The sequence below is a fragment of the Parasteatoda tepidariorum genome, chromosome 8 (assembly GCF_043381705.1).
Source record: "Parasteatoda tepidariorum isolate YZ-2023 chromosome 8, CAS_Ptep_4.0, whole genome shotgun sequence".
Lineage (NCBI taxonomy): Eukaryota > Metazoa > Arthropoda > Arachnida > Araneae > Theridiidae > Parasteatoda > Parasteatoda tepidariorum.
This window is the reverse complement of record NC_092211.1, coordinates 30,218,126-30,236,225: the sequence shown is the minus strand read 5'-3', so window position 1 is coordinate 30,236,225 and position 18,100 is coordinate 30,218,126. Positions and strand designations below refer to the sequence as shown.

The 18,100-nt window shown below is 27.3% G+C and overlaps 1 protein-coding gene and 1 long non-coding RNA gene across 3 annotated transcripts in view; one reads left to right on the top strand and one right to left on the bottom strand.

The window, feature by feature from the left end:
- The window catches only part of LOC139426348 (uncharacterized), a 186,892-nt gene that overhangs the window by 115,305 nt on the left and 53,487 nt on the right, over window positions 1-18,100 (top strand). The window lies entirely within an intron of this gene.
- Window positions 1-18,100, bottom strand: part of LOC107442768 (LIM homeobox transcription factor 1-beta) — a 116,077-nt gene that overhangs the window by 69,757 nt on the left and 28,220 nt on the right. For both annotated transcript variants that reach the window (XM_043039028.2, XM_043039029.2), the window contains exon 3: window positions 11,784-11,988. In XM_043039028.2, the coding sequence (XP_042894962.2) occupies window positions 11,784-11,988 (205 nt within the window). The remainder of the gene's footprint in view (window positions 1-11,783; window positions 11,989-18,100) is intronic.

Genomic DNA, 18,100 nt, shown 5'->3' with positions numbered 1-18,100 from the left:
TGGCGACGCCCCACCATCTTGCTGCGGACAGGAACAAAGGGCGGCCGGAACAAAGAAAGGGCTTAAAAAGTTTCCACCTTGTGCGAGTCGGATTGTCCTCCCCACCACGTGTCTGGGCAGATTATTGCTATCCATAGCACGTGGTCCAGAACGTAATCTACCCGGTTAAATTAATTCGAATCGGCTCCACGCGAGAAAGGCTAGGAAAAAAACTGATAAAAATCTCCATGTCTTGTACGATGCACGCGCTCTGCACTGCATATATTTGACCACTAATAACTAGCAAGCGTAGGTTGAGGTGTAAAATTAGCATTAAACGCTGAAATCTATAGGGTGTGTGGTAAATGATCACCTATGGTACTTAGCAGATTTATATCTATGAGTAAACCTATCATTTAAGAGGTTATATTTATTAAAAAAGTGCTATAATCGAAATTCGGAGAAAAGTGTCAGGGCTGTTTGTTCCAATGTCTACGAACTTATTTAAAACGAATGATTGATTTCCTGCAAGCATACTGCCTAAAGTTTAAAATATTCATGGGGAAAAAAAAGCTTTAAAAAATTTGTATAACTAAGCTGATTTCTTGCTTGTGAATCGAACTTTTTGCCAAAAATGAATCAATCAAATTATAGATGAACCATAAATGTGTCCTCTTAAGCGATTTAATTATTTTTATAAAAATTATATTAAAATTTTATAATAAACGGCATCCATATGAGAAAAAAGTGGGTATTTCTGTATTTGTGGGAAGAAATTAAATTAGCAAATCATAAACTGTTTTGAAAAACAAAGGAAAATTATCTAAACATGCTTGAAAAATGCACGTGTTGGAAAAATGAGAGGTTGTCAAATTACTCACCAGCTATTTTTAAAAATATGAGAACAAGCTGAAAAAAAATTAGAACGAGCATATGGTATATTAAATGGGGGTCAAATTCCGCACCATCTCTTTTAAAAGTGTCCTATATTAAATGGTTCAAAGTTCTTATTCCACATTTGTCATCGAAAAGTCCTGCTATGAAAACAAGCCTTGAATACAGAATTATATAACATGAGAATGAATGCAAAAATTAACAATTCCCACGGAGAAAAAGTTAGCTTCTTGAAAGTTAACGGACATCCGTAAAGTGATTTTACAGTATCTCGCTTATGGTAAATACTAGTAATTCTCATGACTAAAGCAATGAAATGAACTGTTTAAACAATATTTGATATCCCAAGAATCATGTGACACGAACTAAAACACCTGCATGAGAATACTGCCCCAAAGACAATTTTGGTTGCATTATGACTGAATGGATTAAAAAAAACAACCAAAAATACTGTAATTGTTTTTAATGATGATGAATTAATTATAAATATTAATGAAAGAATCTTTATTCACAAATAATTTCCATATTAAGAATAAGTTAATGGAAGCAAGATTAAATTTTCTTAATTAATTACAATTTAGTGAAAGATGCATTTGATTTTTCACTATTGATTACAGCTATTGTTCTTTCTTCAGTATTTAAGCTACTTTACCTTATTTTTAAATTTTGTGATTGAGAATTTTTTCAACGCTTAAGGTCAAATACAATATAATAGCACAAATGTTCAATTATATTTCAAATTCCAGTGTAACTTTTATTTTAATGTCAACAACAGCCTTTATCAAAAAGCCCAACAAGGCTATTAAATAATTAGAAAGTAAGCCATGCAAGCTTGAAATAATGTTAAATTTAACCATGCTGGATTACGTGCTATGAGGTTCACATGAAATTTGCATAAACGCTCTTTTTTACATCTTGAATAAATCTGCCTATTCAAAAGAAGACTCGAAAAACTTTCGGAAATCCAAAACTTGGAAAATCAAGAGTAGAAAGCGTTCTCAAATCAAGGATAAAATTTCCCTTCTCAAGATTTATTTTAGATTTTATGAACATGACTGAAACAAGGTTTATTTGCGCAGGCCTTGATGCACTTTTTTTAACACTTTAAAGTGAAGGGGATCATTAAGTTTGCAACACAAAGAAAATGCACTTGAGAAATTTGAGAGCCAGGATAAAGATTGAATGAGGGAAAAAAGGCAAAAATTGAGTTTAAAGCTTTACGTACTAATATTTGTACTAAGTTTAAAAAAGGATTATTTAACCAACCTTTCTAGGCCAATCAAGTAAAAATGAAAATAAAACTATCGCCATATGGTTGCCTGATATCGGGTATTGTGTTTATCTGGACCTACGATTATTAATTAAATTTATTTAATAGCTAAAATTATTCTACAATTATTAACTAAACAACTAAGTTTTTTTTGTAATTACAGTCAAAATGGTTTGAAACATGTAAAAGTACCCTACTCTAATTTTTTAGAATCATTAAGAAAATATGAAAATTATTACCCTCAGAAGAGTTACTAATTCATATTTTTTGAATTCATATTACTCACTATTGCATTCATATGCTAACTGCTTCTGGGGACCACCTTGGTCACTTTTAAAAAGTATTTTGCACAATATATAAACTTTAATGTTAACCAAACCGAATGCACAGCACAACTGTACTTAAGTATTCCAATTTTTCTACCCCTTCTGCAATCCTAACACCTTAATTTGCTTCAAATCAAATCAGATTATGCAAATCAAATTTTTTCACCGTAAAGCTTCTGCTACAGCTTTTCTCCCGCGGAAGTGCTTTTAATTTCAATTTTAGCTATTTTTAAGAATGAAGATTATTATTAATCTTTTATTTAACTTTTAATCCGCGTTCTTTTAAAGTTATTTATATATTGAATTATAGCAACAATTTAAAATCTGTCCGGCAGCCATTCAATCACACAAATCACCGACATTACTAGTTATGGATATATCAGCATAGTAGGCAGTAGAAATATTAAAATGATTTCCCTTTCTGTTGTGAAATAAGGTAAGTAAAAAATACTCATCCAAATGCTCCATTATGTCCACTACTACTTTACTACTTCTTTATTTACTACTTCTATATTTACTACTTCTTTATTTACTACTTCTTTCAGCACCACTTGAGGCCTAATTTGAGCATCGTATTATATGCTATCGCTCGAAAAAGCAAATTCCAATAACCCCGGTGACCAATAATATATATGACAGTATGCGGCCCCATAGCACTGTTTATGTTTAAAACTTCTGTAACCATTTTAGAAAAGATCAAAAATAAATCTAAATATAAACTTCGTTGCTAAGTTTTTATTTCTTAAGAAATTCAGAATTATTCTAAATAAATACTTAACGCAAAACAATTCAACACTAAAATTATTACTCAAGATAACTTAACAAACTGAATAATAAGTACAGTGTTGCCAATAGATAGAGATATACCCGAGTTTATGGTGCCCTATAAGGGTAATATATAGAGAGATTGTAATGTTAAAAGAGCCGCTCTAACATGAAGAATATAAAGTTTTAGGAATAAGAAGTTTTAAAAATAAAAGTTTTCAGTTCTTCAATATTTAAGGGAAATATATTCGCATTTATTTAAAAGTGACAAGTGAAAACAATCTTTTTTGTCCCTTTGACTATATATGTTACATCAAGTTTAGAACTGATTTTGCTCCAATATTCGGCACGTTTACCAAAAAACATTGCTCTCACACTATTATTAAAACTTTATTCGAAATTTCTGTCAGAAAAAAAATGCATCTCGGCTATATTCATGAGAAAATATTCATTTGAAAAATACTTCACTAGAAAAATCATCTTTTAATATTTCTGTCAATAAGAATCCCCAATATGTCCCAAGAAATATTAATAAATATGGGTAAACATTTCAAAACATTTTATGAAAAATATGGAATTTATACACTTTAGAATAAACATTTCAATGAAAATATCTCACTTTGGCAGAAGAAAAAAAAATGCATTTCATATTTCCATATAAAAACACACGTTTTCAATTAAAATAGTAAAAGAAAAGTTCTCGAATGATAACTTTCATCTCCATCGAATATTCTATTTTCTCAAAATAAACATCGAAGAAAAAACTTCGATTTTTTTTTTCTTGGCGCAGTGATTTTTAATCATCTTCAAATGATATCTGCCTTTTTGAAAATGTAAAGTATCGCCTTCGCCTTGAAGAATTATTTTTTTTCGCCTTGAGTCTCATAATCTAAATATAATGTCGTGAGCGGGAGTTCGTGCACTTTTGGATATCTTTTAGATATCTCTTAGAGATCGATACATAAGTTTTATTTAGATTTCCAGCAGCAATATCTTTTATCTTATGATCTGAACGCCCGATGTTACTCAATCTGATGTAGTATTCCTGATGTGTCAAAGGATCTGGAAAATGGAATGGGGGGGGGATCTTAAGAAGAAAACCATCAATCTTGTAAAGAAGCCTGTAAGGCTGCCATCCTTAAGGAAAATTCTGGAAATGGATCGCTGCTTTATCGTCTGTCGATATGACATTTATCGATTATGAAGTACAAGGGAAAACTGGAAAAACAATATTTTTTTATTTGTGAACTAGTATAATATTCTTTGTGAAAAGAATGATTCACTCATTAATGTTTAAGTTTTCGTTTTTGAACTGTAGTTTGTATATTAATAAAAAACCTGAGATCGTTTGGAAAATTTCTAAAACTATTTGTCTGAAAAATACTTTGTTTTCTTTTTAAAAAAGGTAAGGTTTGAATAATTTTTTTAAACCTTTTTTATAAGTTGAATAGTTTTTACTTTCTTTTTTAAAGTTTGACAGTTTTTTTTTTTACATTTTTTTGTAATTTGAATAGTTTTCTTTTACCTTTTTCTTTAAATGCTTGAATTTTTTTTTCAATTTGAATAGTTTTTTCACCTTTATTCAAAAAAATGTTTGAATAGTTTTTTTTTTGTTTTTCTTATAATTTGAATAGTTTTTTACCGTTTTTTAAAAAAGTTTGATAGTTTTTTTTTAACTTTCAGAAGCGAAAGGTAAGAAAATACTAACAAAATTCAAAGTTAAGTCTAAGAAAAAATGTCATTGCATTTGGGTTTGCAAAAATATTTTGTAAATACAAACTAGTTAACTGGTTAATAAATTTTTCATGTTCATTTTAAAAAATTATTTTCGTATTGGTCTTAAATTTTTTAGAAAAATTTAAAACGCGTAGTAGATGTAACAATTGATAAAGCTTAAAAGAAAGGAATGATTATAAATAACTGAAGGTCTTACTGCAAAATAGTGATAAACCATATTTTCTCCTAAGGGGGCATGTTTACGTGATACTAATTTTTGGTATTATTTTCAATAATGTATTTAACAAGTTTCTGCCACATACTGGATGATAGCACAATACATATAAACATTATTGCCTGCTTTTTTAATAAATTTATTTTAAGATGCATTTTTCTGAATAAATTAAAAATGTGGCTTACCATTGCATTGACACCAGCTCATAAATTTTTACCGAACGGAAATAAGATTATGCGTGTTAGGAGTTACGTAAATGTTTTCAAACTCTTAATGCTCGTGCCTTCCAATTTAAGTGAAAAAATTCATGTTGTTCATAGTTCAGATAGAATGTCAATTTATGTTCCAGTAAGCATATGATGCATTTTTGATACCATCCCTAAAAATTATCATAATCACTATTAGTTTACGATATATTATTTAGCCATACTTCTGATTAATTTTAAAGCCTTTTTTTAAAAACTTATGATGCAATTTTTGCATTTTTCAAATAGATAAAAATGTTACTGAAATATATTTTTTAGAAATATAAAATAAAGCAACTAATGTATTGTTTTTGGAAAAATAAAAAGTATTGCTTATATAAATGATAAACTTACTTCAAAAATACTTTTAACTTTAAGCTTAGTAAACCTTCTTAAAACTGTTTCTAAAAATAAATAATAAAAATTTTAATGATTTTGGAAGACATTTTATGCAGTTATTACAATTACAGTAGTTATTATATTATTATGAGTTTTTTTTAAAAAAAACTGTATCTTTAAGAGCCCATTTTTTTGTAATTATTTAATCGAAACATTTTAAAATAAATTTAATCATTTTATGCAGATATGTTTTACTCAGCAAATGCTAAACACTACTTAAGAAGAAATGAAACTATGATAGATATTCTTAAAAAAGATGTCGGATATCACTTTTTACACCAAAGATCTTGAACTGAAGAATTTCAAAAGAAATATTTATTATAGTGACCTTATATTCAATTCAGTTTGATCTCATAGCAAAAATATAGTAAACACATTTAGTATTTTTACTTTTTTATGAAATCCTACATTTTTTTAAAATCTAATTTAGTCAACAAGGGGAACATATAAATTACCTGAAGAGCATTTTGTGGAAAGATTTTGAAGGAAATGTTAAGACCATGTAATTAGCGGATTTTAATGTTGAATACTTATTTATTCTTCAAGATTATTAAACGGTAATTATAGAAAAATATGTCTTTTTGCGTATTCCAGAAATGTTTATACTTAGTAAAGCTTAATTTTTTTTAAAAAAACCCGTGAAATATTGTTTTACAGTTTTAATATATTTTTTTATATCCTCTTCTAATGTACGAGGCACATGATACTAATATCCAAATATTGGGAAACAATGAGATTGCTTCTTAGTCAAAGTACTCTCGCCTGAATAAATTTTGAAGTGCTGAACACGAGTATCAGATTGATAAAAGCTCCTTTTCCTTTGGAATAATGATCCGAAAAATAAAATGTTTACGTTTTTTTGTGTTATAAAATCCATCTTATTAATGTAGTAAAGATATCTTAAATATATTTAAAAAAATCTACTTAATAATAGATTTTCCAGAATTTCTAAAAAGGGGAAAAATTATTGTCCTTTAGTGGCATAGTATAATAATATTTTCTAATGAAATGAAAATTAATGTTATTTATAGCACTCATCTAATAGAACAACTAGAATATAAATATCAATATAATACTAAACCATAATCATGCTCAAATTATAAAAATATACGCTTTTTTTTTCTTTTTTTCCACCATAAAACAACTTGAAGAACCAGCTGAAACAAAAAGGCATAAACAAAAAAAAAAAAAACAACAAAAAAAAAACGATGGCGCAACTATGTTCTAAACAATGACTCCATCCCAACATTAGCACATGAAAAGAGAGAAACGACAAACCCCCTAACGTTCCATGTCCGAAACCATTCAACATTCCATCCACCCTCTTTTGTATCCCTTTCCCCTTGCCTCCTACGATCCTCATCCACTTGTATGCTCATGCCCCCCTCTCATGAGAGGGGAGAATTGACATTGCTAAACGGGCATTCATCTTTCTTCTCCGTCCATCCTTCCTACCCCTGTACCCCGATTGATCGCATTAGCTGCCTTTTAAATAACGCAGCCAGGTTCAACAATTAGTAAGATCCTTTGACTGCTAGCATAGGGTATTTGGTGTAAAACGATCGGCCAGATCGTTCGTTACACCACCCTTTTATTTAAGGGGGTGCGCCAAAGAATCAAAAGATAGATGGGCTATAGGGTAAGGGAAGAGAAATGATCAGGAAGATATGGTTAAAGTGATCGGAAATTTAGTAGGCTTCGTCTATTGTTGCCCTTTGTTATTTGGAGATAGTGATGTCTTTATAATAGGATAGAGAAAAATATATTTACATCATTATTTAGGTATCTATATAATTATACACCAATTACATCGATAAAATAAACTATGTGATTGTAACAATTGCGGTATCTAGAGAACTCGCAAATAAAACTCGAATATAAATGATGAAAATAAAATATATTGTAAATAAAGGGAGGCCTCCAATAGTGCAAGAAAATATAAATAAAATGCAATATGATGTATTTAAAACGATATCTGAAGCCTGTAAATTAGACGAATGATACGAAAAATAAGGTAAAATTGTTGTAGAAGTGTTCTAAAAAATTAAGATTGTGTTTGCAAGGTTGAAAAATTCGGTAAATATTTTCATGATTTATGATTTCTTCTATGTCATTGTTTTTCAAACTCAAAACAGAAATAATTTCAAATTTTAATTTCATTATTTAGTGAAGAGAAACATTTTTATGATATTTTTTATGTTATTATTTGATCTTAAATAAATTATTAAACGAATTAAAAAATTTATTATTTTTGAATTCAATTTTGCATTTAAATTTTTAAACATTTAAGAAAATTTACTTTATACAATAGCGTAAAAACGTTTAAATGATTTACAAAACTCAGTTCTCGTTTCTCTGTATTTTGTTTTAATCTAACAAATTGCTCATATTTACAGTTCAAAATCGGGAGAAAAAATTTTTTTTGCATGACGGAAAATTTTAAAAAAGCATTATTTTATTTAAGTGAAAACTTTATTTTACGAAAAAATTAATAATTTATTAATTACAATATCAAAAATTAGTAGAGATCACCTAATCTGCATTTATATTTATAAACGAAAAACTTTTGAACAGATAATGAACATGTTTTACCTTGCAAAAGTTTATTTAAAATTTAAATAGAGAGATTAAATAGAGATAAATTAAATAAAGATAGATTAAATAGTGAATGTGCATGGATATTGTTGTAACTTCAATGCTGGTTTTTAACTACTTTTCTGCATTTAGTTTTATTCAAAGAAGTCGCTATAGCTCGAAGAAATCATTTACAGTTGTAATACAAGCCTGATGTGGTTAAATTCATGGTGACTTTGTAAATAAGTTTGTATTACAGTAACAACTGTCCAATATTATTTTTTTAAGCTATCCTTATTTGTAGGTTATTTCAGTTATAGAAAATATTTTTATCCTAGTTTGTTATACGTTTTTTAAGGATCCATACACTAACAAATAATGAGGATTTAGTCCTGCAGTAATATGGTTCTGTTTCGTTTTGATAGCCTCTACTTTCGGGGTAAGACCAAATATGGAAAGTTGAGTATGACCGAGTTGGGGTATTCTACCTTCACCATATAAATTCGATTTTGAATATTAGAAAGAAATGTTTTAAAAAATGTTCTATCAAGAATGAGAATTTTGGTTTAGATTCCTAAATTTGTTGATAAAACTTATAACTTGCATTTTTATTTTTTTCAATAACTTTATGAATTTTTTCTAAATATTATTATTGTTATTGTCATTATTACTACTATTATTATTAATTATATTATTATTATTTATACTATTATTATTTATATTATTTATATTATTATTGTCATTATTACTATTATTATTATTTATATTATTATTAATATTATTATTATTTATATTATTATTATTTATATAATTATTATTATTATTATTTATATTATTATTGTTATTATTATTATTATAATGATGATAATATACCAAGACACTTCCAATGTCTAAAATTAACCATGTTTATTAAGCAAGCAGAATAGTATTGCATTGTAACTTTGCTGAATTTTATAAAATAATATTTTCAAATTGCATTTTTAACTATGAACATATTTTAATCATTGTCAACAACAAATCTCATTGGTATTTACCCCAATTTAATTAAAATAAGGTTATCATCAACAAAATATGTAGCATAACAGAAAAAATAAAAATTTTCTTTCCATTTTAATTTCTAAATTTTAAGCTCTAAAACTTTATATTAAACTATTCAAGAAAATGATATCCTTAAGCCAGCATCACGGTTATTAAATTCAACTTAAAATAAACTCATTTGATCATTTTTTTTAAAAAAATGCTAGAGTAGAATTTGTAAGTTATCTTCATATCTAAGTCATAATCAAATTATAGTCGTAATCAAATTATGATATATCACGAAACATTCTGAAATTCATCTAATAAATTACTCTAAATGAAATTACTACATTCTTTAATATCAGAAAAATGCTAACTTCATCTTTATTGAATTAGTGTGAATTAATATGCTGGCTAATCTTATTTTGGGAGATATTTTTAAGTGATATTATTATACAATAATTCTGATTTAATTATACAATATTTTCTTCAATTAATTCAATAATTTTTAAGGCATTGAAAGATAATAAATTACTTATTCAATTAAATCAGTTCATTTCTTAATTCAATGAATAATTTTAAATTATGTTTCTAATTCAGTACCAATACATTTTAGACTATTTGTAACTACTTTATGCAAAGCAGTCTTATTTAAGAGTATTTTTAAGCTGTTTTATTTCAACTGTTTTGCGATCTCCTTTGCTTTTGGTTCAATATAAATTGCGGTTGTATTTTTTCTGGATACTATTTTCAACAATAATTTGACTTTTAAAATAAAGATTGTAAATATTTTAAAATTAATTTGGTAAAAATAATAGTTTTAATATTCCCTTCTAAACAAATGTGTTAGTTTGTTCAATACAGTAACTTCTCGTATCTTGAAATTATTGTATAAAAATATTTTTTCCAAATATGTATTTATAAAATTGCTGTATAAAATTGTAGCCTTCATTTATTTTAAAATAAAATATTGAAAAAAAAAATAAATTTAATAACATAAAAAAATCGAATAAAAAATATTGCGGCAAAAAAACATTTCTATGAATTTTTAAATATTATAGAGAGACAATTTAAAAAAATTGTTATTTCTTATTTTTACCGTATAAATATCTCTAAAAATGTCTTTTATTACAACTGAGTAAGCTTATACCAATTAAGTTATTTGTATCAATTTCATTAACATCAATTACATCATACTTAACCAATACCAACTTATATCAATTTAAGATAAATAATAAATTTAAAACTCAGAGTTTATGTAATGTAGAAAGATGTAATAATATGGAACTCTACTTTTCTTATTTTTCGACATCTTATATTTTATATACGTTAATGTATAATACCAGTAATATCCAAAACTCTTAAACTCTAAACTAAATTTATTTTTAAAATAAATACTATTTAGTACAAACAATAAAGACACCAAACGTAGCTCCAAAAATTCTTTAAAGATAAACTACAATTTAATACAACATTCAAAACTTCAGAGCCTTAAAGCAATTTAAATATAAACTACAGTTTAGTAAAATGCAAACAATACCAACCAGTTTAATAAACTACGGTTCGTTTTAATTCAAACACTATCCAAGATGCCAAAGAGCAACTTTAAAAATTCTTTAAAAATAAACCATAATTTAGTATTTTAGAAAACAGTATCCAAGATGCCAAAGCGTAGTCTTAAAAAATTTTTAAAAATAAACTATATTTTTGTAAATTCTAAACAATATTCAGATTGGTAAAACACAACTTTAAAAATTCCTTAAAAATAAACTATAATTTAGTATATTGCAAACAATACCACAGATGATTAAAGCTCAGCTTTGAAAATTCCTTAAAAAATAAACTATAATTTAATATATTCCAAACAATATCCAGGATGTCGAAGCACAAATTTAAAAATAAACTATAGTTTAGTATATTCCAATCAATATCCTAGATGCCAAAGCACAACTTTAAAATGTTTATGGAAATAAACTGTATATTACGAACAATATTCCAGATGCCAAAACTCTTTAAAAATGAACTACACTATAATAAAACTAAATTAATATTCCAGACTTGTTACAGATAAGTTTTGCGAACTGTTCCAAAAACTTATCCAACTTGCAGGGTTTAAAAATATTAAAGATCGGGTTTGAAATTATTTAATAAAGTGCAAAGAATTAACTAGGACAAATCATTTATTATAAATAAAACAAGTCAGAATTAGCGACAAGCCCAAAACACAAACGTTCCAAGAAAATTATAAACAAGCCAAACTGATGCCACTCACAGCTTTTAGAAATAAAATGAATAATGCTGCGGTGGCCAAGAGTAGCATTTTCTACAATAAGTGATGTTGTAGTAAACATTGAAGTACTTACTTGTCGTAGTCTGCCTTGCAGTAAAGCTTTCTGTCTCTGGAGTAGCATGTGTGAGATAGATGAATATGGCAGACAGAACATGTTAGACATCCTTCGTGCCAGTAATTGTCCATCACTCGCATTATGTAGCGGTCAATGATGGGCTGTTGACACGCCGTACACAACTCCTTTTTCATTTTGCCCCCGCGGATGGTGCCCGCACCTCCTGAAAATTATAAAAAGGAAAATCTGCTTACGAAACTAAATATACGAAAATACATTGAATTTTGTACATACATTTTGGAGACCTGTTGTTTAAATAATTTTTAGTCAAACTAACGAAGATATTATTTTTTAAATCCTATTCCAAAAAATTCCTTTCTTCATATTTCCTTCATGAATTATTGTAGTGTATCTACCACTACAAAAATACAATTCCAATTCCCTAATATATAAGACATGTTAACTCGATTCTATGGTGGGGTACCTTAACATAGATGAAGGTTGACTTTGTCGATAACACCTTCTTTCCCACATTGGGGATCCGGACGTAATGTGAACACGCCTACCTTGACAGTAACGCTCATTTGAATGCGACAACATCGATGGAATGTCCACATCGAACAGTTGACTTGCTACTTGTGACTGCGTCGTTATGCGCCTCCTCGTGCTGTTGATACTCTGTCTTGATCTCACACAACGTTGGCAGCATACACGTGACTGCTAATAGCAACATAAGAGCAACCACGACCGTGAACTTAATACCTCTCTCGCGATCAGCAAGAGCACGATGATCTTAACACAGCACTCTCGGTTTCTCACAAAACAGCAATGATACAACTGGTGGTATCAGATCATCGAATCCTACCACGGCTATAATTCTGGTGGGGGAGTACTGCAGTGTGTCTACCACTACAAAAATACAATTCCAATTCACTAGTATATAAGATATGTTAACTCGATTCTATGGTGGGGAACCTTAGCATAGATGAAGGTTGACATGGTCAGTGCGATTTTCCCCACTGCAATTATATTCTTAGAAAAATTACTTCGACATTACTATTTATGTTTAAAATTAAATAATATTTTCGATATTTTAAACTAACCATAATATTATGTGAATAAGACGTAGCCTTTCATGAAATAAAAGGTTGAACCAGATTTCAGTTCAAATTGAACCCTGCTGTCATATAATCAAGTAAAATCCTAGTTTCGATATTTTAAACAAATCATATTATCGTGTGAAAAAGACGCAACCTTTCATAAAGTAAAAGATTGAGCCAGATTTCAGTTTAAATTAAACCCTACTATTATATAATCAAGTAAAATCCTATTTTCGATATTTTAAACAAACCACAATATCGTGTGAATAAGACGTAACCTTTCATAAAGTGAAAGGTTGAACCAGATTTCCGTTCTAATTGAACCCTACTATCATATAATCAAATAAAATCCTAGTTTCGATATTTTGAACTAACCATAATATCGTGTGAATAAGACGTAACCTTTCATAAAGTGAAAGGTCGGACCAGATTTCCGTTCAAATTGTTGTTCCGCTTCAATGTAATCAAGTAAAATAATATTCTAAATCTTTTAAACAAACATAATATCCTATGAATAAAATGTAAGCTTTCATTAAGTAATAGGTTAAACCAGTTTTTTGTTCAAATTGTACCAAACAATTATGCAAAAAAGTTGAAAGAGACCTAATTTGCTCAAAAATAGAATTAAACTTGATATTTCAATAATTTTAATATGATTGCAATAAATTTGAACTACAATCTGATTTAAAAGGCTACAATATTTTTAACATTGTACGTACGGAAAGGGATCAGATCTTAAACTAAACAGTGATATTGCTACTCTTAACACGGCAATATCGTTCAAAATATCTGTAATATTTTTAATATTGTACACATTAGAGGGATTCAATTATAGACTGAACAGCAATATAGATACTTTTAATCCCAATATTGTTTAAAATATCTGCAATATTTGATATATTGCGCATAAAGGGATCTACTTTCAGGTTGAATAGTGATATCAGCAGAGTATTGTTTCAACTATCATAGTATGAAATGTGTTCCGTTCAGTTTTAACCAAAATATCCCTTGATCAAGTACAAAAAATTGAACTATCATGTTTCTGTGATCCCCTTATATGATTACTACAATATTGCATGATACTTAGTGATTCTGTACGCAGTTGAAACTTAGGAGGTAAGACACATCGTAACATGGCCGTAACATCGACATTCAGAATAACATAGTAACATGGCTGGAAATGTCACCATACGCTGCTAATAGCCCTTGGACTACTTATGGATTACTTGCCCATGCGTCAACTGGTTTTTGGATTTAGCTTTTTTTATCGTTATTTTACGTTTTCCAATAATCATTACTTAAACTTACGTCCAGATAGGTTCAGATATAGGTTTTATATCGTTACTTATTGATTTGGCGATTACTTACGGCATTCGCCAATTTACTTTCCAAATCATTAAATTACGATAAACAGTTATTCTTGAGCTTATTTAGTTGTAATTTTTGACAATATTCATTAGAAAACACAAATTTACCTAAAAAAAGAGATAAATGAAAGTTCCAATTCAAATGCGACTTAACCCCCCAAGCGGCGTACAATGACAATTTTGCACACGGGTTGCTCTGCTATTCTTAATCTTTTTGATTTGCCTTAACTCCCCTCCAAATTTATAACCAATGTGCCGTTCACACTGTATACACAGAATTTCATTTTCTGAAAGAAATTAACAATATGTTTTCAGTCTCTTAACATCTAATAATTACGATCGGATCAAGTATTTACCAATAAAATTTTAAAATGTATTTTTTCTTTAATTTCTCCCTTTTAAATAAATGGACCTGAAAAAACTTGACCATTTTGTATCATTGTAGAGATAAAAATGAGTGCAGTTCTTCGCGAAAAAAAATTTCTCACTTTATTTTTTGTCTCATTAAAAGAAAAAAAAATTTTTTACTTAGAAAGTTTTATTTTTTCTCTCCCAACTGCATTTAAAGTTAATTGTCCCTCTCTCATCAGAGCTCTTAATTGCATTTTCATGAAGCTAATTAGGATCTCCTAATTAATGAAAAAAACTTAAGAAGTTTTAAAAAATTAGCTAACGTTTTACTTATAGAGCATTTTTTACGAATAATTCAAAATCAATCAGCTTTATAAATTCAGACACTTCAAGAAATCAATTAGCATCTTTTAGATTCTTTAAAAATAGAGTATCTATAATACAATTTTTTACAAAATGTACAAAACATTGTGATAATTGTTTTCAGATTTTTAATAAAAAATGTAACGTATTACAAATGTATTTATACAGCATACTGAATGTATTTATAAAATACATTTGTAATTAGCTTATACATACGTATAACTTCATTATATTATACATATAACTTCTATATTATAATGAATAAATGTCCTTATTTAAATTATGTGTAATAGTTATTCAGATGTTAATAAACTGTTTTTCCAAACGTACTTAGTTCAAGTAGAATGGGGTTTTATTTAATCATTTTTAGATGCGTATAATTTCTAATTGATCAGGATATTCTATAAATAATTAATTTTGAAACGCAAAAACGCGTACACTCAAAATATACAAGTTTTGACAAATTTTTAAACTTTAAATTTTTTAAAAATTTTCTGAGACTGTATGAAAACATTTTTTAGATTTTTTAATAAATAGCTGAACGATATTTATGAAATATTTTATCTACTGTGATACTATTTTACTGTTTTAGTTGGTTAAGTTATTTTGAGATGCAATAAAATTTTTAATTTTAATAACTGTAACTGTAAAAACTGTAAGAAATTCAGACCATTTTAAACTGTAAAAAAATTCAAATAAAATTGCAGTGAAAAGCACAGGCATTCAGGGTGCCGATACTTTTTACCGCAAAGTTTTAGGGAACAAAAGAATTTGATGTACTGTAATTTTTACCGAAATATTAGCTGCAAAATCATTCAATCACTGCAATTAAATAAATATTACTGTAAAAATATTACATTTATTTAATTGCAGTGATTCAATGATTTTGCAGCTAATATTTATGTAAAAAGTACGGTGTGCAACTTGACGGTAAAAATGGATTTTATGGATGCTGTACTGTAGGGGCCAATACCGTAACCTGATCCGGAATTTTTTACAGTAATATAATAAGCGTCATAGAAATAACGAATAATGAAGAAAATACGTAGTATTGTAATAGAATAGTAAATATAATAAACACTGAATAAGTATATTATAACTATTAATTTCTAAATTACAACATTTCAACAATTTTTGCTCATTGATATTAGATGTCATGATTTTAAGTAAATTAATTCAATGGTTTTGTATCAAAAATTTCCAAAAAAAGAATCTATAAAAAAAGATCCTTACAATTTTTTCCCCAAAAGTATTTCTGAAATTCAAATTATTTTAGTAGTAAGTAGTGTGTAAAAATGTAACTTATTTCTTTTGGTTAATTAGAAAAACAATTTTCTTGCAAATTTAAAAATTAAAAAAGAGGTTACATTATCAATAAGAAGGCATTATACTTTCTGTCATTAATGCAATTGTAATTTGTGTAAAAGGATGGTTTATAACGATTTGTGGTGAAAAAATCTTTTGCGCTTATGGTGTATTTTTAGATACGACTTTTAAAAAAAAACCATACGTACTATTTGTAATTAGTCATCCTTTTACACATTTCTGATTTTTTTTTAAATTTCTTACAATATATATAGTATTTTTTTTAAATCTTTTTAAGTAAATATGCCTTAACATATTTCTAAAAACTATAAAGTGGACTTTTATCTAAAAAAGTCTTGCAAAGTAAAAATTTTAAGAAATAGTCAATAAAAAAGTAATCTAAGAAGAATGGTAAACATATTTTCTCATTATTGGTTTTTTCTAAAAATATTTTTAAAACTTTTTCACCTATTTTAAATGATGCTTGCACACTTCTAATAATTTTTTAGTATTTGAAGAAAAAAAAAGTGGTTAGACTCGATTATATTACTTATAGATCTGTTATTACTTAAACTTTAAAAAAATTGACCTAGCCTGTTTATTTTGGAAATATCATAATTAGTTTAACAAAAAATAATTTTTTATCATGTAAATTAGAAAAGAATTAAAAGAAATTTACAATTTTAAATAACCCTGAACCATTGAAATATCCCAGGTAATTTGATTCTGTCATTTTTGCATTTGATGTTTCTTAATTATTAGAAATTTTGTCAAACAAAAGACAATAAGTAAAAAAAATTTGTTTTACCATATTTTAATTTTGTAAACAACAAATCTCAAAACATAAATAATTTTAAAAGCATTGAATGGATAATCTTTTACTATCAACATATAACTGCTCATTATACTAAACAGTTTGAGAACTTAAAAAATATTTTAAAATATCGCATTTCGGTGATTGTGGGTAATGCATTATAATTCAACAAAGATCACTTTAAATTAAAATTACATGAAATTTTTTATTAAGTTTTGCCATTCAAACTTAATTAAAAAACAGATTTTTCAAAAACATTCGATATTAACAAACTTTTTTTGTTCATTAACACAAAATAAAATAATCCATTCATCAACTGCTAAATGATTTCTATCGATTTAATCACTAATTGTATTTGATGTTCCTACGAAAAAAGTATATTAATTACGCTTGGAAAATCGAAATTAATGAAAACATCTGACAAGAAATAAAACCAAGATTATTTTGAACGCTGTCATGTGAGACCTAATTATTAAAATGCTTGACGTTCCTTAAGAAGTTATTATATAATTAGGTATTCTAAAGCAGAAAAGGGAATTTCAGATTTATTTCGAAAAACTTCATAGAAGTTTTCACGAAATTTTTTACTCGGTTGCTTGGCTATATTTAATGAAGAAACGACGATAAGAAATCTTCCTTAACTTCTTTTCTAATTAATAAGATTTTTTTACTGGAATTTAAGTTTTCATGCTGAAATTTTGACTGGGTTAAAATTTTATTTACAGATAATTCAAATTCAGAGATTTCTTTTCTTAAACTCTCTAATAGAGAAAAAAAAAGATTTTAAAATTAAGAAAATAATTAAATTTCTGAGTTGTTGGGAATTATGCTGAGTATTAATACTTTAAAACAAGTAAGAATATTAACATATAGTCAAGTCTTTATTCTTGTATTAAATTAATCCTGTCTTCATATTCAGAGGACACTTTCCTTAAATGTCAGTCTGTTTCGATAGGTAAAAGAAGTTTCGTAGATTTTTTCGTAGAAGTTTCTTAGTACTTTCGTAGAAGTTTCGTAGATATATATATATATATA